The following is a 25,959-nucleotide window of genomic DNA, read 5'->3' as shown; positions in this document are numbered from 1 at the left end:
ACATGGACATTCGCTGCCGATAAAAACAAGAGAGGGTGCGCATAAAATTGGTCCTCGATTTTCTTTCATCATCGTTTGTTCATTTTAGCTAGAATTTTTTGTTTTTCTCTGTCTTTCTCTTTAACGTTTAAAAATTTATGTGAATGTATACATGTATCTTTCTAAATGATTCGCTTGAGTGTGAAAACGTTTGATTGACCAATCAGACAACAAAGATTTGGATTGACCAATCAACACTTCAATTTTATACAAGCTTTAATTACACACCGTAGTACAAGAAATTCAGCTATAAGAGGAACAAATTGATACTGTGTTTGATAAGAAGTGTTTTACGTATAGGTTATGTAGAAAAATTGTCATCGGAAACGATGTTTTGAGATATTTTATTTTGTCGCGATTATTTAGTGGTCATCGCGGATTCGCCGCCGCCGACGTAAAACTATCATATCAAGAAACGTGATTACGCACGATTGTAGCTCCGATTGTTCGCTTCTTTCCAGCAATGTCAAGAAGTGTGCCCGTAAATAAACGTGAATCGTCGTGAGTGATAATCGTGTAATTGAGATAGAGATAAGAATGGCCGATGAGGTGATGGAAACGTTACGGGGCCTCACTAACGAGGACACCGAGTGCATCGTAGATGCCGAGGTCGACGACGACGACGAGGATTCCGATGGGGTCGTAGTTCCAGAACTTCAGGGTACATTATCCAAATGGACAAATTACATACATGGCTGGCAAACTAGATTTATTGTACTCAAAGATGGTACTTTGTCTTATTACAAATCTGAGCAGGACAGCGGATTTGGATGTCGTGGCTCAATTAGTCTGTATAAAGCTAATATCAAGGTAAGATAATTGCACGTGTAATAGTTTTTTCTCTCTCTTTTTATCAAATGTAATAGCATATACATTGTTGTGATATATTTAATTTATTAAATTAATGAATCTGTACTAAGTTATTTGTTTTACTAGGCACATCAATTTGATGAATGCAGATTTGATGTGTCCGTAAACGACTGCTTAGTTTGGTATTTAAGGGCAAGCAGTCCAGAGGAAAAACAGCGATGGGTAGATGTTTTAAAATCATACAAGGTAATTATTTTAAATATTACAATATGTATTTATTTACTTTATTTATTTATTGTATATTATTTTTTATTTATATTATTTATTTATATTTATTTTTAAATAATTTATAAAATATGATTTCAAATATATATATTTTTTATATATATTAATATGTGTTTCTCTAGAGATTTGAAAATTAAATTTATTAATTAAAAAAAAATAGAATTAATATATAGAATTATATAGAATTATATATAATATTTAGTATATAATTTTTTTTAATACATTTTTATTTTGAAAATAACTTGAAAAATCCCTAATAAATGATAAATCCTAATAAATATAAAGAAATCATATGGTTCCATTAGAAAAAAAAAATAATAATCATCAAATTTCAGGAAAACATCTCATATGAACAAAATTGTATAGAGCATGTTTTGATTAAGTTACTCTCTTAAAATTTTACAACTATTGTCCAAAATATTTTTCTATTTTCTATTGTTTTCTAGATACTTTGTGGGATATTTAACACAAAGCACAATGTATATATAATGCAATTAATAATATATTTTTATATTAAAAGTTAAATTAATTTTTTATATTTTTATATAAAATTTTTATATTAAAGTCGGAATCCGGTTATGGAAGTGAAAATAGCCTCAAACGACATGGTAGTGCCATTTCGCTTGTATCAAATACACAATCGACAACGAGCGCTGGTAGTTTTACTAAGCGTGGCATTAGAGGACTGAAAGAAAAGTTAGCTGAAATTGAAACTTTCAGAGACATTCTAATCAAGCAGATCGATACTCTGCAGAAATATTTTGATAACTGTGCAGAAAATGTCAAGAATACTTCCAAAAAAGGTAATAATTTTTATTTTGTATGAAAAGATCTTTTTTTTTTAATTTTATGTTCAACAAATTTATAAAGAGAAAAGAACACAGTCGATATATTTCGTTTCCGAGATTTAGTATTTTAATTTCAGAAAATTCAAAGAATAAAAATATATATTTAATTAAATTTATATTTAGATATATAAATTTGAAAAATTTATACTTGTATAGACATTTACAAATACTATTTTTATCAGATTTGTTAAAATTTGTAAAATTGATTTTTAAAATTATGTATAAATTATATAATATATTCTCATCTACACACACAAAATACCTTTCTACAGAACCATAAGATAAGAATAAGCTTATCAAGATTAAATAAACTGCAATACTCAAATAAGGAATAGATATATATTGATTTAGGAGACCTATCAATTTTTATATCTTTACAGTATTTATAGCTCTAGTATTCTTAAATATATATATGTATGAGAGATTTATGATCATATATATAATTTTAATATCTTTATCATGAAACATATAGAAAAAAGCTTTAAGATATTTTATTAAACCTTATAAAAATTCCAGAAAAGAAAATTGAGACAATGTTTAATCCAGCCGAACAGTCAGTAGATTTTAAAGGAGAAGCAATAACATTTAAAGCCACCAGTGAAGGAGTGTTAGCAACTTTACAACATTGCGTTGAATTAATGATACAGCGAGAGGATGCATGGCGTCGCAGATGGGAAAAAGAAATCGAAAAAAGACGAAAATTACAAGAACTTTATAAAGCTCTGAAAGATCAAGTTGCCATGCATCATAACGACTCTCCCAGACCCAGAGTTCTTATTCATGGAGGTCCTGACTATGAAGTAAGTTTTTTTTTTAATCATAATCTCATTTGTTATGTAGAATTTTTATTTTATAAAGTTCCTATTTTAGAATATTTATATGTACATATATGTTATATTTCAAGTTATACATATGTACATATGTAAATATGTACATATGTACATATTTAAATATGTACATATGTACATATTTAATTCCTGCTATGTTTTACTATAACTATTGTACTTTATTATCTGTTATCATTCAAACATAAGCACCAAAATATTTTTTATATTTTTTTTCTGTATATTAGAAAATCGAATATTATATCTTTTTTCTTAAATTATTTCAACTATCACATTAATTTTTTATCATTCATTCCACGAATATAGTAAATATATTTATAGTTATTTATTTATGATAAATTTTTCTGACCATGATATAGTCTAAACATAATATCCATTTAGAAATTTAGAATTAAATTTAGAAAGAATAATAAAATTGCAAAATGAAAGTTTCTGAAAAATTAAATGATAAAAGTGTCATTTTTACTACTATTTTCTATGAAATAGTTTTTGAGATATAAGAGAGTTTGAAGCCGGTTAATCATAAGCTAGATAGTCGTTTGTGCGTGAGTCTTTCTCACATATGCATTAATATTAGTAATGCATGATAGTGGCGTATATGATTCACGAACAGGCGATTATCTGAACGTATTCTCTAATTTATTTCAAATTATTATATCTAAGAAATTATTGCTAGAAATAAAAAATTGAAAATATTTTTATTGCTTAATTTTTCAAAATCTGTCTTGTTATAATATTTTGATTTATGAATTTCAAGGTATTCTATATAGATCAGAAATTTAATGGCATATTTTTTAAGTATCTCTCACTATCTCTCTCTATCAATCGATCTTTCCTTAACAAAAATTAAATTTATTTTTTTTAAATATGCAATTACTTATAAAATATTTATTTTAGCATATTGTAATACGAAATATATAATATCTTGTAAAATATTCATTTTTTAATGATTTTAATATTTTTATATATAAAATAACGAAATTAAATTTGTTTTATTAACTTTTTAAGGAAGGTCCGCATAGCGCTCTTTGCGATGAAGAATTTTATGATGCTGTCGAGACAGGTCTGGACAAAATTGAAGAAGAAAATCAATTAAGGAATCGCTTGAAACAAAAATCTGTTTCAATTTTAACATCTCCCACTATAACAGCATCTTCACACAAGCTATGGCCTGAGGTAATTACAGTATTTAAAAACGGAGACAAATATTTCTAGAAACATCATCATTATAATCATGTCTCAAAATTACATACATTTGACTTTCATCAATTTTTCTATCAATTCGAAAAACTTTAATTTTGTTGAGAAATGCAGTTACAAACTATTAATAATTACAATTATAATTACAATTATAATTAAATGACAATTATATGCAAAGTTTAAAATATAAAGTATTAAAATATAAAATAATTTTTCCTTAATAATATGAATTCTTAATATGTAATATTAATTGTTTATTATTCATACGTATGTTGCATATACTCTTTGTGACCATATTTTTCGATTTTTTACTACCAATTTATAGATAGAGAAGATTACCATGGAGCAACTCCATTATGCTCGACTCGGCGTAGGTGGAGCAGGCGGATGGCAATTATTCGCTGAAGATGGTGATATGCGAATGTATCGGCGAGAGGAAGAGGCTGACGGATTAGTCGTAGATCCTCTCAAAGCATGTCATGTCGTTAAAGGACTGACCGGTCACGAAGTTTGTAAAATATTTTTCAGTCCCGAATACAGAAGTGGATGGGAAGCCACTTTAGAGGACATGACAATCATCGAAAACATTTCCAAGGATACGCTATTATTTTTGCAAACGCACAAACGTATTTGGCCAGCGAGTCAACGAGATGCGTTGTTTTGGTCGCACATACGTCGAGTATCGGATGATCAGGATCGTGACGCTCATGATCTATGGATAGTCTGCAATCATAGTACTGAACATCCCGATTACCCGGTACATAATACGCTTAATACAAAAAGGATCTAACGAGATAAGTATGATAAAATTGCTTCAAGAAATAATCTGAATCATCTGAAAGTAAATATAATGGATAAATGTATTATACAATCTTTTAGCTCTCTAGCTTTTAGCTTATTTGATGCATTCCTTCATGTATTTTCTTATTTTATTTCATTTTGTCCAACTAATTACGAAATACAAAATAATTCAGTTTTTCAAACGAATCACTTTAATAATAAAGAACTGAAAGATTGTATAATGCATTTATCTACTACTTTAAGATGAATAATATGTTTAGATTATCCTCTGAAGTAATTTTATATCTTATTGAGATATACTTATTCCGCTAGATTGTTTTATTTCTTAAAATAAATTATTTTTAAATTTACATAGTTATTAAGTGAAATTATTATTTTAGCCAAATGCAGGTAAATGTGTGAGAGTTTATTTAACGGTTTGTCTCGTTTGTCAAACCTTTATCGATCCTCCAAAAGACGAAGAGGAAATAAAGAGAGAGAATATTACATGTAAAATAACATACTGTTCAGTTGGTAAGTATTAATTGAATCTTTTTGTAAGTTACTTATGTACATTTAATATAAAACGCTTAAATATACTTATATATCTTTGTTTCCTTATTCAAATTGTTATATAAGAATACTATCTATACTTCTGCTCATTTCTCATTCTCCTTTTCTTTCTTTCTCACTCTCTTTCTTCTTTCTTTATATGAATAAATTTTTTTATTTGAATTTTAGTAAATCCGGGTGGATGGGCCCCAGCATCTGTTTTACGGGCCGTTTACAAAAGAGAATATCCAAAGTTCCTGAAGCGGTTCACTAATTTTTGTATCGATCAGTGCAAAAACAAACCAATCACATTCTGAATGTGATTAATAAAAAATGAAAATCTTTCGTGTTTTCCATCCAATTCCTTATTCACTATCTCAAAGTGTCTTCACGTGATTACTATAAAACAGTTTGTATTTAGTATACATACTGTAAGAATTGCAGAATGATTATTATACAACGTAAGTGAAAGTTTTGTATATCACTTTTGTCTTTTTTTTTTATTATTTGCTTGAGATAATTGACTTATATATAACTTATGAATGGGAAAGATAAATTGTTATAATAAATATTGAAAGCCATTTAGAATATAAATGAGTGTATATAGCAATTGTATACACTTAATAAGCAACTTGATGAAGCGCTACAATGAAGCACGCATGATTAGCACTGTTTGCTGATTATCTTTTCCTCTTCCAATAAGCCTATTATTTGTTACACAGTATTTTATCCAACTGTGTGTACAAATTTTAATCGAGAATTAAATACACAAATCTCGTTACATATATCTAATTAAATGCTGAATTGTATATTATAGATTATATTATTATTTTTAGTTATACATAAATATGTGTGTACATTGCTATGCGATATAAAAATCACTTGGAAAAACTTATATATATAATAAAGACTGTTCTAGATTTATTGCAAAATAACAATCGTTTCCATATCATACCGGATGTTAATTAATTTCGTTTTGCTTTTTTATAATAAGAACTGTTTTAAACACACAGATAGAATATTCTTTTTGTAAAATAAACTTTTCTTTATCAATCACAAGCAAGTTCTCTAAAAAAACTTTTATATTATGTATACATGAAATATTCTCATTTTCTAATTTATACAATCAAACTTTTATTCGAGATACTTTTTCGTTTAATGCATATTTTTCAAAAATTATTTTCAAATGATATTATGTAACTCACATTATGTGTATAATAATAAAAATAATAATACATTAAAATAATGAATAATAAATTTTTAATTTTAAAAACTTATTAATATATTTTATCAATTCTAATCATTTTAATTTTTTGCCAAATCACAGTACTACTATTGTATGATTATAATTTTCATTCGTAAAAAGTACTACAAATTACAAATTGTATTTAATTAAGCTACTGTATTGTATTTAAGTTGTCCTATTGTTACTGTCTATCGAAGAGTCTCCTATTCCTCGATAATTTAACGACAAAATTCATTATTCTATCGATATTTTAATTTTTTGTCGCTTTTTAAAATCATAAAATACGACTCTTCATTACAATGTTGATATGAATATGACACGTAACGATAGTGACATCATCGTCTAAAATCTTACATATTTCATGTATGTGTGTAAGTAATAAGGATAATAAAGTATAATGATATAACAGAAATTTATAAAATTACAGACCTGTTTATATATATATGTACGTATACATAAGATGCAAAAATAAACATATACAAATATAAAAAAAATATACGAAATTTTAACTTTACGGTTTTATATATAATTATATATAATAATTTTTTATATATTATTATATATAATAAAAAATAATATATCTTAGTAGATTCCATATAGGTTCAATTAATTTCAAACATTTTGATTAACAACAGACATTCTCTTTCCTTACGTTACAGATTCATGTATAAAGAGTAACAAAATAACGACTTAAAATATAAAATCGCACATTAATTATGTTCGCAGTAACATGTGTTACCACAATAAAAAGATAGTACCTTACATTGAATATATAATTGTTTTTACAATTTTAATTATATTTACACTTTTTAAAGAAAAATTCGATAAATAAAGGAAGAGAAATAAGATCATTAGATATATTATATAAAAAAGAGAAATATATTAATCGCTATTTTGAATATTTATTCGAGAAATGCACATTAAGTGTGATGTTTTATTTGGTTGGCAAAATATTTTAATTGAATATAGTTGTTTGAGAAATTAATATAGTCCTTTGTATTAAATTAATGCTTAATATTTATATATTCAATAATTAAATTGGAATTAAAAACACATACAACAATGCAACAGTATAGAAAAAATGTTAAAAAAAGACATTATTGTGAGATAAATATGTGGATATGAATAAAAGTTCAGGAATCATTACAAGAATTAAATAAAAAAATTTATTGTGTGAAACCATAGTATATTTTATATATTTCAATTATTTTATCTATTTATTTGAAATTGCATCATATACTTAAAAAAAAAATAAAAAAGTCTGTCTTTTTAAATGCCTCGTTTTTTTTACAATTATGCAATAAATCATTTGCATAAAACTGCTCTGTAAGATCAGCTCTCACAAATAATATATATTTTAGATGTAAACATTTGATAAAAAAAAACATATGATCATGTAAAAAATTTTGTAATCTACTTTACAATGATTTTCTTCATGATTCGTAAGAGCCTAATTTTTTTAATACACTGAGACCCTTTTCTTCATATTCTTCACGCGTTATCCATACAGAATCTCGATCCTTTGTTATTTCTGCTAGTACAGCACCACCCATGAAAACCATGTCTTTACGTCGAGGTGAGTCTTCAATTTTTATTTTAAATTTCTGGGAAAAAATGCATAAAATATAAATATTCGCAATATGTACATTTATATAAATTTTTCTTAAATATGCATTTACATTCAATTTAGTTATATCATTTTTTAGCACTCTTTGAAGATAAAGTTGCTTAATTTCTCGTTCAAGCCTCGACGGAAGCCCTGGATACATTGTACTACCTCCACTCAGAACAATATGTTTGTACAGCTCGCTTCTAATATCGATATCAGCTGCTTGAATTGTGCTAAACACCAACTCAGCTATACCTTGTGCTTCGACATTAATTAAGTGCGGTTGGAAGAGTGCTTCCGGTGCCGCGAATCTCTCACCCCCTACTTTTATCACACGTCCATCAGGAAGCTGAAAATACAATGATTTGTACACCTTAATTCAATATATGTGTGTATGTATATTTATGTGAAATTAGCCACATATAGGATGGGACATTTAAATGTTACAAAGTATTTTCTCCAAAACTTGATGTCGTACAAAAAAATGTTTCAGATCAAATTTATAAAGATTTGAGAAAAAATTAATTGATAACTTTTCGATTATCTTATTTCAATATTTTTATATATAAAATAATGAAAGGAATCAATTAAAAGGAATCAAATAAAAAGAAAAGAATTGTTAAAAAAAATATGTAGCTGGTCGTTCGCAAGTTATATATTTGTGCGACGTTAAGTTTTGAAGAAGAACGCCATATAACATTTTAAATGCTCTTTCTATCCTGTATATAAAATATTAATAAAACTGTATACTGTGTATATATGTGCACACAATACATAATAATGTACCTACAGTATAGGATTCTACCAATACAGTGGTTTCAAGAGCTAGCTTTTCTTCAGTTTCTATATTGTAACCGATATAACACAATTTCTCCTTCAACATTCTAACTGTCTCAAAGTCGGCCGAGTGATTAAATGCATAACCGCGTAGCAACAGCAATTTAATTAGATACATTGTAATGTCGCGTCCGGCTATATCCAGTCGTCTGGTCAAATGTGGCAGAGCATACTCCTCAAACACAGGACAAATGTGCGTAACACCATCACCAGAATCTACGACGACACCGCTAATCAGTCCTTGAGCATATAATGTCAATACTGCCTGAATTGCAATGTATGTTCCAGCAAAACCATACTTTTCAAACATCACCTGAAATCATTGCATGAATACTAAACTTCAATCATATAAATTAATTTTTAATAATTTACAATTTTATTTTTATTAACTTTAGAATTACGATATTACCTCGATCATTTTTTCTCGATTCGTGATAGGATTCATTGGTGGTTCGGTTAATAAAATCTTACATTCTCTAGGATTAATATTCATCTTCTCCTTGCCAAATGTATAATCCCACACATGACACATATCCTCCCAATTTCTATTAATCATATATATTTCAATAATTTTCATATTAAATATGTTATAATTCATATTAAGAGAATTTAATTATATAAGAATATAATATTAAGAGTATAATTATATACCTAACAATTCCATTTTGCATAGGATAACTTATTTCTAACATAGAACGAAGTTTACTCGCTTCATCGCCAACCATCAAATCCTGTGACAATAATATATGTAATAATTAGAATTCTACATATATTATGTATTATGTCCATTGTTTATTTAAAAAAATTAGTTTTAGTGTCAACTGTCATATGATATATTGTATATTTTCTAACAAATATAGAAATTTTAAATAATTATATAAAACTGATTAGCTAAATGTTCAAAAATAATTAATAAATTTGTCTTTTTTATTAGATAATAAACTTCATATAATTTCTAATATTATATTAGACTTTATTTTATTAAATCTTGTAACAAAAAAAATAAACAAAAATATTTAGTTATTGTCCTATATCACAATTTATAGAATTTTATTTTTATAAAGTATTATGATTAATATAATAACTATAATGTATTATATAGTGTACTGAGAAAATCAAGCTACAGAATTCATATCTGAAAAATATTATTTTTAATTTTATTGTTATTAAATTAGGTCCCTCATATATGTATATTTTTAAAAAGTTGGTCTATCAGATTATTTAAGCACACTATTCCAATGTATATATATTTACAATCCAAAGCAACTTCATTAAAACATTAAAGTTATTTAAAAAACAAATAAAAAGCATAAAAATACAATAAACTTACAGGCATGTTAAGCACATCCTATGTGAGAGCAAATATAAACACACAAATACATTAGATAATTATAAAAAGCATGACACATATACAATATATATTCACATATACAAATTACATTTAATTGATAAGTATATAAGTATATATAAATTATAGATATATTGCATGTTATCAAAACATATAATATTTATGTCAATAAAGAACTTTTAAAATTCCGTATTAGAAAAACACATATATGCTGCATGGATTTCAAATGTAAAAGCAATCTATTTAAAAATATTGCAAAACAAAATAATTCCCCTATGAATTTATCTTATATTTCAAGTACTTATTTCTTTCTAGAATTTGTTAGTAAAAATTATTAGCATTTTACAAACTATTTTATTTGCATCACAGTAGACAAATATATAGATTATTTTTAATCAAATTTAAACATTCTGATGAAAGTGTGCAGAATGCAATATTATGTAATAGACTTACACGAATGCAATATTCTTGCTGAAAATATAATTGTTCTTATTAATTATATCTAAATAATAATTAAACACACTCTAATTTAAACCAGAAAATTATATTATTTTTAAAAACTGTTAGCATTAAACATTTTAATTTATAATTTGGTAATTGATAAATTTTAGTGATAAACATGGTTTTTATTTTCCATGTAATTTTATAAATTATAGTTAAAACTACAATTTATATTTATCAATCTAATTGTATAGATAAGTATTATTTATTATATTAAAAACAATGTTGATAAGAAATAATATTCATTACATCAAAAAATTATAGCTATTATAATTTTACAGCATTTATTAAGACAAAGTTGTGATTACAGCATTTATTAAGACAGAGTTGTGATTGCCTTATGTTTTTTCAATATTTTATCTAATGATATCAATGCTATAAATATAAAATAAATCAATATACCTTTACATCAATATCACCAATTTTATTGACAGCTCTGATTATGGGTCGTCCGACAATAGATGGAAATATATGAGCTGGAAAATTTGCACCGGCATATCCACATTTGACAAACTACAATTAAAAACTACATCAATGTTCAAGACATAAATTATTTCATCCAATACATGAAGGAGTTTGAAACATCTTTTGCTTATATCAGCATAAGAAACTTTTCACAAGGAAAAAAAAGAGAAGAACAAGCCTTACCCCAGTACCATTATCGCAAACAATAATCTTCCTCCCCTTGCTGTCCATCTCGATATATTATTCCTTCAAATAATATTTCTTTCCTCCTTTTAAATTGTTGTCTCATATCACCCGCTCCATCAAAGTGATTAATATCTGCGGATATTAGGGCGTTACCGACGAGTGTGACTAAACGGCAAATGCAATTTCGATAAAATTATCGTTGTTTTGTATCACAATCTGGGACTTGTGCAAAAGCACTCTGCGCGAAGCAAATTCAAGGTGCAACAAATTTTTTGTCGTTGAATTTACTTGCTACGGTTAACGACATTGAGCTCTATAACATGCTTTTTTTTATTCTTCTACTATCTTTTACGATTTGGGTTGGCACCAGTTGACACCGAAAGCAAAGCAAGGTCCAATCTCGCTGCCACTATGACATACTAAAGTGTGTTCGAAAATTTAGTCCTAGGAGTAGCTTTCGATTGACTAATCAGGATAAAAGAAACAAAAATTTCTTGCATCTGATTGGTCGATCAAATGCTACTCTACTTCAAGGAGTAAAGAGTTTTCGTAAAAAAGATACTTATATATGAATCACTATCTTTATTAATTCGCTCACTGGTTGATACTATAGTAGTTATAAGTATAGTTTCCGTATGTTCGATTTGGTTTTCAATTTGGAGTAATAAGTATGCGCTCAGTAATTATTGGTTCAACTGGAGCAATGATTGGTTACAATTTTGTACAATGGTCTTAAATACATAAATTTAATTATAAACAATTCTCATTTTCATATAATATATAGTAATAGTTTGAATATTTAAATAAAAATAATATAATACAGCACATGTTGAGCTTAATATCCATTTTATATATTACATCAAATTTTGTTTTTTTAAGTTGACCTTTAACTATGCATCAATATTAATAATATTGTACATAATAATATATATTATTTAATTTTTTTGTTAACAAAAACAATAGTAACAAATGAAAAGCAAAATTCCACAAATATAGTAAATACTACACATATAATTAAAACACAATAATTAAAAAATGTAGAAAGTAGTAATTAATATTGAAAGTAAAATAATAATATCACAATATAATAATTGTAATATTAAATTGCAGGTATTCAAATATAGCAAGATATCAAGAACAAATTTCATACTACTTTATATAGATTATTTATAATATATATTATAATAATTTGTTACATGCAGACTTATATAAAAACAGCAAATAGTGCATTTCACTTCTGTTTAAATAAGTCATACTTAGACAAAATTATTTGCATCTAGAAAATAGTTTGAACACTATAAATTTTAATCTTGAAGCATAAGAGAGAGACGTATGTGTACAAATATCAGTACTTTTTAAGTATTAATTGTCTATAAATAAAGTATTAATAAATATTCATTAATTCCTAATATAATACATATAATCTTAACTATGTCTCATCAAAAGACGAAACAACCTTAACATTAGTTTTTTGTGATTTAAAAGATTCAATACCATCCTTTGTTACAGAAGTACCAGTTACATCCAAGTATTCCAATCTCGATGCATTTAAAGCCAAATGGATAAGACTCGAATTTGTTACACGTGGATAATTTCTAAAAATAAATAAAAAATAAATATCTGTAAAATTGTTCTTTCTCTTCTTATTTTTGTTTTAAATTCTAACTTTTAGTATTTTTTATAATCAATTAGAACTTACCTAACAACTAATATTTTAAGATTTGGATTGTTAGATATTCGTCTATTTTCTTGTAATATTATCATTCCTTGTGGAGAGCTATTTATCACTTTTCTATCACAAGAATCACTTCCAAGCGCACAAATTGCTCTATCCGATATTAAACATCGTTGAAATCCATTATTGTCAAAAGCAAATACATCCTCGATTAAAAACTATAATAAAAATATATTTTTAACAATAAAAAAATATTTTTACAGCATATTAAATTCAAGAAAAAAAAATTAATTTTTGTAATTATAAATTAGCTTTCTGCAGAATACCTGTGCCAGATTATTATCTTCAAATATTGGTAATTGCAAAACTTGTCGTTGCTGCTGTTGCATTATTTCAAGATGCTCTTCATTTCTTAATGTAGAAGGACATTCCAAATAAAGATGTGTCAAAGTTTTAGTGCTGCTAAAACAACCGACCTCGCTATCCCCGAGCGCCGTATCCCGTAAATCTAAAATCTAACATAATATATAAAACATTTTATGATATTTATTTGACGAGACTAGAGATAGAAATAGTAATGAAAATAATATAAATAATCCAAGTAAAAAAATATATCATACCTCCAATGTTTTAAATCCAAATCTAGTTGCTAAACTAGCATATGCAACACATTCGCCTAGACGATGACATGAATTCAATCTAAGTTCCTTAAGTTTGGGTATTTTGCTGATAACTAGTAAGGAATGTGGCGTAAACCATTGACAATTACTTAAAATTAAACACTAAAAATAATATTTAATGTATAAGTAATAATGATTAGTATATGTAGAGAGATTGTAATAATATAAGAAAACAAACAACAAATATATATAATAATAATAATAAAAGAAATAAATGTATATCTATTATAATATGTATATCTATTCATCATTTTCTAAAGTTATATTTCATAGATAGTGTAAATCAATTAAAATTAAAAAGATAAATAATTTGTTATATATATGCTTATTATAAACATTAAATAATATATTTTACAATTATCAACATTAATATAAAATACATAGTCCTATATAATATATAGAACAATTAATTTGTACAATAATAATTCATGTGATATATATGTAAATATAAAAAGATATGAAAGATATGTAAATATAAAAAAATTAATAAACAAAAAAATTGATATCTATTAAAATATCAACTTACTGTCAAATTTGGCATGTGTAAATCCATTTTAAAAAAATAAGATTTATTACTTTGTAGATAATCCACTTGGCAACCTTCTAATGAAAGCTTTTCAATAGTACATGGAAAATCTGTTATTTGAATCTATAAAAATTGTATTATAATAGATTTATTAAATATTCTTTTACAGCATAGAGAAAAAGAGAAAAAGAAGGAAAAAGAGAAAGAGGAAAAAAAGGAAGGAAAAGATATACTATAATATGTTATATCTATATTTTTAAAATATATTTTAAAATAAAATTTACTATATATTAATATATTTAATATATTTTTAAAAATATAGATATAACATATTATAGAAACTTTTATATTAAAATGTACCTTATCTCCATTGATATAATATTCTTCAATGATCAATTCTTTAAGTTGATTGCATAGTGTCTTTACATTTTCAAAAAACCTTTGTGTAAGAGCTGAACATTTGCCATGGAAATTGCCATGTATTGCCAAACTCATTGTTATTGGTTGCAGGAACTTCATGTACCGGTTTAAATCATTTAGAAACATTGGTTTTGTTCGAAAGTCTACTTTTCTCCATAGAGTTCTATCTTGCGTTAACTGTGCAAGTCTGTGACAACATCTATATAATCAAAAGAAAAATTAATTATAGTATGAAAATACTAAGAAATATAATATACAAGTAAATATAAAACTTACAAACTGACTGCCATGAGATCTTGTGGATATAAATATTTCAATATATTGAGTAAAACATCATCTGAAAATTCAAGTATATTTGGAGATGTTACTCTATCTAAATTTGTAGTTTCTTCAAATTTTATACGTTTTGTATCCTTGCTACTGGATGGTTCAGGAGATAAAGATTTACTGCGTTTTATCTTCATTTTTCTTCTGCGCCTACAAGAAACAAGAAAAAGGAAGGAAAAGATAAATTGTCCCATAAAAAAATTCAAAAGTTTAAACACATATAAATCATTGTTATAACTAAAAAAAATTGTATTTTTTATAAATATTTTATAAATATTGATTTCTTTTTATGAAGAAGTTATACTATTTATACATGACAAATAATACTTGCACAAATTAAAAGAGTTATATTATAGAAAAATTAAGCTAATCAAAGCTACTTTTTCTTTACATAAACAAAAAACTAAACAAAAAAATTTAGTTTACTAAGCAGATTGAATTTAACTTCTAAATATTTTCTTATTTGAAATCCAGAGCTTATGTGAAAAATTTCTACCTACTATATGTACAAATAATATTTTTTTATTTTTTTCAATTACATTTTTCCATAAAAGCAATTATATCTTTATTGTCTTGTATAAGATATCTAATAAATATTATAAATAAAAATTGAGAATGTCTTTATTTTCTCTAAACTGTAATATCAATGTGAAAAGCTTTTGTAAATTTATGAAACAACAAAGTATGTGACAGATTTGTTGGCATACACCTTCTAGATCCAGAATTTTGTTATGTAAATGCAATTGCAAGTGAAACTAATTTGGTTTAAATATATATTTAAAATAAGAACTTTGTTTACAATATCTAAAATACAACATATAATATAAATGAAAATTATAGTATGCAACGAAAATATAACCACAAAGTGTTACTCGATAAATAGATTTTCACGTACACCATATATAAATTCTCATATTCTTACCTTGCGAACTTATTAATAATAATGACAAAAATGTGAATTGACGCTTACAATAAAATATCACTTACAAAATCAATTCTTATAATTCATATAACACGATTGATAAGAAAAATCATACATATACGTAGAAAAGTGTATATACTGACTGTGTATATACTAACATTTCTCATAACACAGAATATCGAGGATGAGACATGGGCATGGGGTGCTTTCATTTACTAACACAAGTCGACACAACCTGCTGCCTAGTGTCATTTCTTCCGTTGCCATCCGTGGCTGTCAGATCTTTTGAATTTTCCTTTCTTTATAAGGGGCTCTCTGAAGATAGAATATTATTTTTTTACTTAATTTTAAAAAACTAGAACGTTACAAGACGCGCCCTATATATATTTAATTCTTCCTATTATGTAATATAAGAGAAAATATATATATATATATATATATATTATATATATGCACATAACATCTATAATATATTAAATAAATAATTCTATATATATTATTTATATATATAATTACATACATATGTAGGAAAAGGACGAGTTATTATAATTGTTAAACTTGTCATATTTGATCGCTATCACCACCAGCACTATTGATTTAAAATTTAATAAACAAATTTGAAATTTTAATAGAAATTATTAAATATTATTTTTACTTAGCAAATTTTAACAAATACTATTTATTTAATAAATTTTACGAAAGCCCGTACAGAGAGAATACAGAAAAATTTTAGATATATTATAAAACAATTTCCTAGGAAGATTGCAATATGCAAATCCATTGTGAAATATTGCTGTACAAGGTTTAATGATGTCCGAGTAATAGCAGTATTTATTCAAAATTTAAGTATTATTGTATTACTGTATTACTATTATGTTTTTTTAGAAATAGTAAGTTAATAATGATATTGTTTAAAGCTCATACAGCACAGACATTGCTGCTACATTGCAGCAATATTGCAATGCAACAACACTGGTTTGCACTGTGAGAGATGATTAATGGGACAAAAGGTGTGATATTATCAACGACATGCCAATACTTAAAACAATGGTGTTTAATTCTTTATTAATTCAAAAATGAAAGAATATCACCAATGAAATGCTAAATAATGATGGAATATAAAAATGGAATAGGATTAATGGAATTACTTAGCATACATACTACACATACATTTAAGTTTCAAGTAAAATGTTCAAGATTAGAATATAAAATTTATATCCATCTTTTTCAATAAATATGAAGATGAATTATACATATTTAACAACTACAATTTATCTAAAATGAAATCCTCCTTTGTTATCAATATAACTGTATGTGCTATCTTTTTGATAAGATTCTTAGAAGAGAATAAAATAAAATTCCTTTAAAATTCAAAGAAATTTTAAATTAATACAGGCATGTTTTGCAGAAAATACCATTATTAGAAATAGTATGTTAATAAAATTTAATAAAATTTTCTTGCATCTTATCTGGACTGCGTTATATACATTATTGTACATCTATATACTTTTAACACACACCCAAGTCTAGGTGAGATATAAAGATACAGTCTTGAATTCATCATTTCTGTTTTAATACGTACAAGGACTATATTGCACAAAAAAATCTAAATAAAATTCTTCATCAGAAATATTTATGAAATTATCATCATGCTATCCGGGTTATAATCCATACAGCATAAAATATTGCACCAATATTATTAATATTGTTGTAACATTGCAATGTTGTCGCAATATTATTGTCTGCAATGTTCTGTGCTGTATGGGAACACAAAAACTATTGGTTTCGATAATTTTATAATAGAATTTATGATTCTATTTTATCTCTAGACTATACTATTAATATATTGCACTGAAGTTTTGAAACATCTTGCATACATAAAGAAATACTTAGTTTTACATAAATCATTACATTTAAATTTAAGATTCTTTTTAGTAATTCTTATTTTAACGAAATTTATAAAATTTTCTCAAATATAAAATACATATTTAAAATCTATATAAAATATATTTTTTCTACACTGTTACAGCAATAGTAAAGAGAAACCCTAACAACACGCATGTCCAAAAGATGTCCAGAGATCATCGAGAGGACATCCAGAGGACATAAAATATCCTTTGGTTGTCCTCCAGATATTCTATGGACGTCTTTTGGACATGTATGTTATTAGGGAAAGTGGGAAAGGAAAAAGGCAAGGAAGAAAAAGAGAGGAAGAATGAGAAAGGAGGGAAATAGAGGAATAGAAAAAGTGCACGTACAAATAATTAATATGTTTAATATCTATAAATTTTCCCATTTCACGATATTAATTTAAAAATATTATGGATATATATTTGCATTTCTCTCTCATATCTTTTATTAAATATAATTCCCAACTCATGAGAACATTTAATTATTCTATCAGACAATGGCAATCTTTTTTTCTTAAAATGTGTTTCCAAGAAATATGGCTCGCAAGATTCTCCAAGAACTACATATATTTTACATATATGTTTAATATATATAAATATAAAATAATTATCCAATACCAAATATTAAAAAATTTATTTCTCTAAAGAAATTTAAAAATTATGATATGTATGGATTTGACCTATTCACATAGTATTTTTAATCTTAAAAATAAATAAATGTTAAAATAAATGTTAAATAAATGTTAAAAAAGTGTTTAGAAAATAGAAATTAGAAAGGAGAGACAGTGATAGGAAAGTACAGATATTGCTTAATTATTACTTATCACATATCAACAAATATGAGAATGGGATAAAAAACACAAATTGCTCTTTTTTTACAGTAGCATACTGAAAATCTAATAAATTATGTATATTTATATTTACATATATATTTTTCCCAGAGACCATGCTATGGCACATATTTTTATTAATTAATAATTAAAGCCAAAAAAATAATATCTTGCAAATTATTAATACATACATACATACACACACACACGCGCGCGCGCGCACGCACGCACGCATGTACATTTTCTCTCTCTCTCTCTCTCTCTCTCTCTCTCTCACACACACACACACACACACACACACACACACACACACTCACACACTCACTCACTCACTCTCTCTCTCTCTCTCTCTCACACACACACATACATACACACACACACACACACACACACACACACACTCACTCACTCACTCACTCACTCACTCACTCACTCACTCACTCACTCACTCACTCACTCACTCACTCACTCACTCACTCACTCACTCACATATATATATATATATATATATATATATATGTGTGTGTGTGTGTGTGTGTGTGTGTGTGTGTGTGTGTGTGTGTGTATAATGTTCAAGATATATATATCCAATTTCTTGTTTCACAATACAATTAACTTAGAACAAGTTTTCAGTCCTATCTTATATTCTTTATATATATTTATATTTAATAATTGTTTTTCTATTTTTTATATAAATATAAATAATTTTATATAAACATAATATAAATTTCTTTGGTCTTATTTTTTGTCCTGTATTCGAGAAGTATACATAAGAAAATCATGTTTCTGTTTCTATAACATCTCAAGGCTCCTATGTCCTCATACTATATATAAGTATTATTAATTTGCAAGATGCTATATTGAATTATGTTATTGCAAATTGTATAATGTAATTTTTTTGTGAAATACATCGAAATATAAAGTTTGTTGAACGATCATTTGTATTCAATAATATAGATTAGTAAAATACGCCGAAAATTAAAATTTATTTCCACTGAAAATATAATTCAAATTTATTTCCACTGAAAATATAGTTCAAATATATTTGAGTTCAATATATTCAAATATATTTTGTGATCATCTATTAATGTAGGATAATACAAAAGAGAATTTTTAATGTATTTTACTAATCCTTACTATCAAACACGAGTGATTCAAAGAAATTTAATTATCTCGAGAAATGCACTGCACAAGAAAAAATTTATACAATTTCTCACTGCAATATCATATGATTGCAGATGTCAATATGACTGCTCTCAGGACATAAAAGCCTTAAAACATTTAAGATGGCAATTATTGGTCTAATAAATATAAATTTTATAAAGCTGTTACAATCGAGAATCTGTTACACATAATGACAGTAAGACTTTCATAACTTGGTCCTCAATATAACTCGATACTTTTCTGCACACATATTTTAATAATGCTAATGTCATGTGACGTCATGTCATTTTTGTCATAATAAATAGATCATATATGGCGCGTGTAGACGTACTTATGATTAATTTCGCATGCAAATACATATAGGTATGTAATTTAACAGTTTCATGTTGCCTTTGCGCATTACTATTTTTTTCCAGAAATTTCTAATCCTATACTCGAAAAGTTATGAAAGTCTTACTGTAATTGAGAATTGGTACATCACGAGTTGATTAAATCTTCACATATATATATATAGTCTGCATAACAAAATAACGAAATTGAATTTTTAAAACATTAGCACATCAAAATTGTAAGCTAGTTTAAATCTTACTATAGAATTATGTTTATGTCTTAAAATTAATAATTCACATTAATTTCTATTATTAGAAGTATTAAAAGTATAACTCTTTCTTTATAATTGTTGATTTGTGATAAATTCCATATTCTTTCTAAGAAGTATATCCAATATCTTATAAAAAGATAAAAATCCTTAGTCCTTAGTCTATTTATTTTAACTATATTTTGTAATTCTTTTCTTTTTTTTCTTTAAAGTTTGAGAACATGTATCGATATATTCAAAAAATACAAAAAAAATGTAAATATAAATGTAAGTTAAAATAAGCAAATTTTTATATCAATTATGATTTGTCTTTGTTTCCCATCTTCTCAAAAATGCTATCAAAAAGCTTTCGTTGAAAAGATAGAGTTTGTGTACCAGCAAAATTTCGAAACTCAAAGTAGATTATAATGTCCAATATACCATTTTAAAAAATCAATCTCATTATTTTGACAACAGGCTATATAAATATTAATAATATTAATAGTATTAATACTTTTAAAATGTTATTACAAGTGAGCATTTGTTTCAAAACTATAGCTTGCATTCTATACAACTACTATTTGTTACATGTTTTGTTGGCATGATATATTTACATCATCATATCGAGCAAGCATTCTTAAACCTTTCAACAGATCTATCTTCTGTGCAATGTGTACACACTTAAAATGTTTAATTTATCAGAATAGCCATTTTGATTCTCATTCCTGTAATATTAAACCGTTCATTCAAGAGCAAAACCATATAAGAAAATAGTTTAGCGCGTCAAAGTTTCTCTTGCTTATACAACCACGATCTTATGATTATTACCATTTGGCAAGAGAACATAATAGACACGCTTTCCCTTATCTCATTGAAACTCTTGTATATTAGTATGATACTGACTGTTAGTAAATGACCCATTAGTCTGTTCATTCCGTTCAATAACACTTTGCATTTCAACAGTTGATTCATTACTAGATTGTCCATTATTTAAATGTCCAGTATTATTAACATTATTTGTCACTACATTCACATTATTTGCAGTATCCGCTTGTTGTGATTGTTGTTGCTGATGCCCATTTAAATTATTTTGTGCAGAATTATTGTTTTTTGATCTATGTCTAAGTTTATGTGCAGTAAGATATTGTTTTACAGAGTATGCTTTGTGGCATATATCGCATTTATATGGCAATGGATCTGGACAATTTACATCGTCTGTGAGAGTTGCTGCATGAGTAGTTAAATGCATCATATAATAATGTTTTATAATGAAAGATTTGCCACAAGTTTCGCAAATATAAGGACCAGCTACACCATGCGTTTTTCGATGTTTATGGAGATTATCTTTGCGCGAAAAACTTTTGCCGCACATGTCACATTCGTGCATTTTTTGTCCGGTATGAGATACTGAATGTCTAACCAAGTGTTCTTTACGGCTAAATGCTTTTGCACACGTTGTGCACACATATGGTCGCTCACCAGTATGCAATTTCCGATGTTGAAAGAGATGTTCTTTTCGTTTGAATGGTTTACTACAAATGTCACAACTAAAAGAATTAACATTAGTTTGTAAAGAATCATCTTTGCTTCTAGCATCTGATGGTTCATTTATAAGTATTTCAACACTACAATTATGGTTGCTCATTTGAGTCAATGAGGAAAAACTTTTACCGCAATCGCGGCAGATAGTATTTTTTGTAGTCTGCGAGAGTACTTGAGGATTTACGGTGATTAAAGATGCTGGTTCTGATCCTGATCTAAGCCTCAGAAATTCTCTAATCTGATCAATTGAATTACGAGACATTCCATCATCAGATGAAGTTTTTGTAAATTCTTTAAAATCTTTTATATCATCTCGTACTGCTGTTGGTGTTGTCAGTGTATTTTCTTTAAAACCCAAGTTTAAAAATACTTCTGGCGTTGCTTGTACTGTAGTATAAGTTTGTACACCTGAGTTAGGAGATTCATCTTTTTGGACTTCAGATTGTATTTTCTGTATGACTTGCTGATTAGGTTCTATGTCCGTCTCGGTTTTGAGAACTACATTATTATTTTGATGTACAACTGGTGTCTCTTGTTTCACCGAGAATTCTTGTTGTGTTATAATTTGTGCTTGCTGCTTCTCAAGTTGCTGAAGTTGTCTGTGCTGTTTCTCAAATTCGCGTTGTTGCCTTTGTAATTGTTGAAGCTGCTGTGATATCTGTCCCTGCATTTGTTGATTAACTTGGCTTTGATTCTGAGATAATTGTCCTGCTTGGTTCAATTGCTGAGAAATTGGTCTTTGGGATTGCACTTGCTGATTTATTTGACTATGATTCTGTATTTGGTTCTGCGCTTGTTGGATCGCAGGAGATTGATTCTGCTGCTCACCAATTTGATTTTGCGCTTCATTTGATTGCTGCGATACTTGAGATGTCTGCTGTTGGTAACTATAATGAGTCTCTGCTGTAGCTTCAACAACAGCTGCTGCCATACCACCTGGTTGCATCTAAATTCAACATTATAATATTTTATTATTTCTGATACAGTAATATTTTAAAATAAATATATGAAGAATATTTTTAAAAAATGTATTACATTTAATGTTAGAATATTATTAAGATTTATTACAGACCTGCATAGCACATTTGTATTGCTGTACTCTAGCTTGAACTCCACTGATGATTTGTATATTAGAAGCATTTATATTGCTAACTACAACAGGTTGTTGATGTTGTTGTATTTGTTGATCATTTATTACTTGACTTCTCGGTGACGTTGACACCTTTTCCATTGACTTAAGAATTTCATCCTCTGGTGTTGATGATCTTTCCTTTTCGATATTTTTTACATAAACTTTTCCTTCTTTCAAAAAATCTTCGGACAAATGAAGCGAAGTAAGATAAGACTCCAACATACCCTCGGCATTGACTACAGTTTCCCGAAATTCTATAAAATTTTCCAGCTTTTTGACACATTCGTGGCATACAATTTTTGGTAATGAGTCATTCTCCATAACCTTAAACAAATGCAATCAATTAATATGTGTTTGTAAAAAGGAAAAATTACTATAAATATTTATATAATATTTATATAATTAGATTTATACATCTATATAATATATATGTGCAGATATTTTATTTTAATTTTTTCGCGATAATTAAACATATAATCAAACATTGATTTATACGTATTAATTATATATTAAATAATTTTTAAAAAGTCTTAATAATTTTAAAACTTCATGTGTGTGTATCTATAAATATATTCATGTAATTTGTTATCAAATGAATATTTTATTCATATAAATTAATTTGTTATATATTTGAATTTTCAATATTTTGCATTATTTATAACTTATATAAATAGTGGTAAAATATATTCTTTTTATATTTTAAATAAAATATGTATCACAAATACAAATAGTAAGATGACAGATAATTGAATAATTTCCATACAAGTAAGTCATATTTATACAATAAATAAAATAAAATTAATGTAGCAAATCTAAAAAGTAAAAGTTTACAACTATATATTAGTATACACACAATATAAAATTTAAATTTTATATTATTCATCATATTGATATATTAATATATAATTATTTTTACATAAAAATTTTATATCATTGATAAATAAATAAAAACCAAGATCTTATAATTTAGTAGATAATCAAGCATTGTGTATATTCTTATATTGTTAATTAAATAATATTTATTATATGATATTCAATTCTCATATATATAAATGCATATATACATCAAATATCAATTTAATTGCGAAAAACTATGTAGAATGTATTAATTGTTAGTTTTATTTCCTAAAAACAACAAATTTTAACATTATTTTCACAAATTAGTCTATTATATTGTATCACTCTGCAGATAATATATTAGATAAATCATGCTTTATTATTTTAAATCTTATCAATTTCAAGAGAGATTTTTTCTTATAATAAATAAGAGAGATAATCTTACTATAAATGTATATATATAATAATGCTGTGCATGTATTAAAATGCTACATTAAGTAGAAATTTATGGATATATTAATCATGTAATTCTTTATAATTGAATTACATTAGTCTACTGTTGTTTACTGATTTTCAGATAAATGTGATTTTCATGAACTAAACCGTGTATGGCTCTCGCTTTTTCTCTCTTTCTCTTATTCCGGTAGTATCTCCCCCCACCCCTAAAAAAAGAAAAAAACAAATCTCAAATATCTCTCGTAAATTCTTCGAATGTCTTCTCGACTCTTGCGTTACTTGCGAACACATGTCGAATTAAAAATCGAGCTCGACAGGCAGAAATCGAGAATGCCCGAAACTGTTTGACGTCAGGAGCGAGAGAATGCACGCTTACTTGTATCGCCAAATACGTCTGTATTTTCGTCTGCAATTGTCGTCTGCGTCCCTCCTCGCGAAATATATACATCTTGTTACCCTCGCTGTTGGTACACAATCGGCAAAGCTCGTAATAATTCACCTTGCGGTATCCTGACATCGTTTTTCCCGCGACAAACACACGGATCGCGGCCGCGACCGTAGAACAATCGCGAAACGAGAGGGAGAAGGCTCTTTAGCGTCGATCAGCGGCGGTAAACACACGCGCAAAACCGTCACCACCCCCGCTGCCACCGTCGCCGTCGTCGTCGCCGTCGTCGCCGTCGTCGCCGTCGTCGTCGCCGTCGCCGACGCTGTCACCGCGATCGCTACTGCCACGATATCGCTTGATATCACTGCTTTTGCATCAGCATCGCTGACCATTCTGTTCCGCGCGTCAGACAAAATGATAGCAATCACTGCTGATATTGTATACCACTCATTTCTCTCTCTCTTTCTTTCTAATGCGCGATATATATATAAGGTGTTCTTAGAGTATCCATCTATTTTGCTGAAATTATCACAATTATTTTGGAATTTACCGATACTGCTCATTCGAATTTATTATGTATATGTATATTATAGATACAGGGTGGTTCTAAAGTGATCATTTATTTCAGAAATTGTAAATTATTAAAAATTATTTTGATGAATTTACCGATATGTACACACACCGCTCATTTGTATGCGTGCATACAAGGTGTTCTTAAAAAGACCACTATCTATTTTGTTGAAATTAGAGGTGTTTAAAAAAATTATTATACTGGCATAATAATATGTCCGTAATACAGGAATGATAAAAATTACTTTATATATATAAATATTATTTCGTAAAAATAAATAGTTATCTTAGGAACACCTTGTATATATAATTTCTTTTCGATATTTAATTATATTCTAGATTTCTTTATAGCTGCACTGACATTGGCAAATTCAACACAAAATTTAATGAACGTGCAAAAATACAGTTAGAAATAAAAAATGCAGAAATAAATGGCTGAATTTGCTCATAAT

General features: G+C 26.8%; 4 protein-coding genes across 11 annotated transcripts; 1 reads left to right on the top strand and 3 right to left on the bottom strand.

Moving 5' to 3' along the window:
• Positions 1-293: 293 nt before the first annotated feature.
• On the top strand, positions 294-6,166 carry LOC105259024 (collagen type IV alpha-3-binding protein). Its single transcript, XM_011270699.3, has 8 exons — positions 294-849; positions 976-1,095; positions 1,700-1,937; positions 2,499-2,782; positions 3,836-4,003; positions 4,353-4,784; positions 5,209-5,341; positions 5,549-6,166. The coding sequence occupies exons 1-8, from the start codon at positions 577-579 to the stop codon at positions 5,674-5,676; spliced, it is 1,776 nt and encodes a 591-aa protein (XP_011269001.1). The 5' UTR covers positions 294-576; the 3' UTR covers positions 5,677-6,166.
• Positions 6,167-7,855: 1,689 nt separating this feature from the next.
• On the bottom strand, positions 7,856-11,964 carry LOC105259023 (actin-related protein 2). 5 transcript variants are annotated; one of them, XM_011270695.3, is made up of 8 exons: positions 11,549-11,596; positions 11,303-11,413; positions 10,382-10,399; positions 9,703-9,782; positions 9,461-9,596; positions 9,005-9,364; positions 8,285-8,563; positions 7,856-8,209 (listed from the first exon to the last, which is right to left on the bottom strand). In XM_011270695.3, exons 1-8 carry the CDS (start codon positions 11,594-11,596, stop codon positions 8,039-8,041), a joined length of 1,203 nt encoding a protein of 400 aa, XP_011268997.1. In that variant the 3' UTR covers positions 7,856-8,038. The 5 variants fall into 5 exon arrangements, with proteins under 5 accessions (XP_011268997.1, XP_011269000.1, XP_011268998.1 ...); XM_011270698.2 differs by having other exon boundaries at positions 8,039-8,209; positions 11,303-11,426; positions 11,549-11,962; XM_011270696.3 differs by lacking the exon at positions 10,382-10,399 and adding an exon at positions 10,853-10,870 and having other exon boundaries at positions 8,039-8,209; positions 11,549-11,962.
• A 791-nt stretch (positions 11,965-12,755) lies between these two features.
• On the bottom strand, positions 12,756-16,410 carry LOC105259022. 3 transcript variants are annotated; one of them, XM_025415424.1, is made up of 9 exons: positions 16,260-16,409; positions 15,129-15,329; positions 14,793-15,051; positions 14,433-14,555; positions 13,847-14,008; positions 13,553-13,741; positions 13,251-13,444; positions 13,046-13,146; positions 12,756-12,921 (listed from the first exon to the last, which is right to left on the bottom strand). In XM_025415424.1, coding segments are annotated over exons 1-9 (1,239 nt in total). In that variant the 5' UTR covers positions 16,262-16,409; the 3' UTR covers positions 12,756-12,913. The 3 variants fall into 3 exon arrangements, with proteins under 3 accessions (XP_025271209.1, XP_025271207.1, XP_025271208.1); XM_025415422.1 differs by lacking the exon at positions 12,756-12,921 and having other exon boundaries at positions 12,938-13,146; positions 16,260-16,410; XM_025415423.1 differs by lacking the exons at positions 12,756-12,921; positions 16,260-16,409 and adding an exon at positions 16,102-16,131 and having other exon boundaries at positions 12,938-13,146.
• A 4,677-nt stretch (positions 16,411-21,087) lies between these two features.
• Positions 21,088-25,524, bottom strand: LOC105259021 (zinc finger protein 585B). 2 transcript variants are annotated; one of them, XM_011270691.3, is made up of 3 exons: positions 24,926-25,524; positions 23,197-23,580; positions 21,088-23,070 (listed from the first exon to the last, which is right to left on the bottom strand). In XM_011270691.3, the coding sequence occupies exons 1-3, from the start codon at positions 25,064-25,066 to the stop codon at positions 21,451-21,453; spliced, it is 2,145 nt and encodes a 714-aa protein (XP_011268993.1). In that variant the 5' UTR covers positions 25,067-25,524; the 3' UTR covers positions 21,088-21,450. The 2 variants fall into 2 exon arrangements, with proteins under 2 accessions (XP_011268993.1, XP_011268994.1); XM_011270692.3 differs by lacking the exon at positions 24,926-25,524 and having other exon boundaries at positions 23,197-23,394; positions 23,481-23,568.
• Positions 25,525-25,959: the final 435 nt, after the last annotated feature.

This window comes from Camponotus floridanus, unplaced genomic scaffold, assembly GCF_003227725.1.
Source record: "Camponotus floridanus strain SB8 unplaced genomic scaffold, Cflo_v7.5 scaffold12, whole genome shotgun sequence".
Classification (NCBI taxonomy): domain Eukaryota; kingdom Metazoa; phylum Arthropoda; class Insecta; order Hymenoptera; family Formicidae; genus Camponotus; species Camponotus floridanus.
The sequence above is the reverse complement of the archived record's forward strand: the minus strand, read 5'-3'. Positions and strand labels throughout refer to the sequence as shown.

Coding starts and splice junctions, on each gene's coding strand:
- LOC105259024 (XM_011270699.3), top strand. CDS start 577: ATGGCCGATGAGGTGATGGAAACGTTACGGGGCCTCACTAACGAGGAC. Junction 1,938..2,498: donor CAAGAATACTTCCAAAAAAG/GTAATAATTTTT, acceptor TAAAAATTCCAG/AAAAGAAAATTGAGACAATG. Junction 5,342..5,548: donor AATAACATACTGTTCAGTTG/GTAAGTATTAAT, acceptor TTTGAATTTTAG/TAAATCCGGGTGGATGGGCC.
- LOC105259023 (XM_011270696.3), bottom strand. CDS start 11,596: ATGGACAGCAAGGGGAGGAAGATTATTGTTTGCGATAATGGTACTGGG. Junction 11,414..11,548: donor TTTGCGATAATGGTACTGGG/GTAAGGCTTGTT, acceptor TTTTAATTGTAG/TTTGTCAAATGTGGATATGC. Junction 9,597..9,702: donor ATGCAAAATGGAATTGTTAG/GTATATAATTAT, acceptor TATGATTAATAG/AAATTGGGAGGATATGTGTC.
- LOC105259022 (XM_025415422.1), bottom strand. Junction 15,052..15,128: donor GATCTCATGGCAGTCAGTTT/GTAAGTTTTATA, acceptor TTGATTATATAG/ATGTTGTCACAGACTTGCAC. Junction 14,556..14,792: donor ATTATATCAATGGAGATAAG/GTACATTTTAAT, acceptor CAATTTTTATAG/ATTCAAATAACAGATTTTCC.
- LOC105259021 (XM_011270691.3), bottom strand. CDS start 25,066: ATGTCAGGATACCGCAAGGTGAATTATTACGAGCTTTGCCGATTGTGT. Junction 23,581..24,925: donor AGACGTATTTGGCGATACAA/GTAAGCGTGCAT, acceptor CATTTGTTTAAG/GTTATGGAGAATGACTCATT. Junction 23,071..23,196: donor AATACAAATGTGCTATGCAG/GTCTGTAATAAA, acceptor TGTTGAATTTAG/ATGCAACCAGGTGGTATGGC.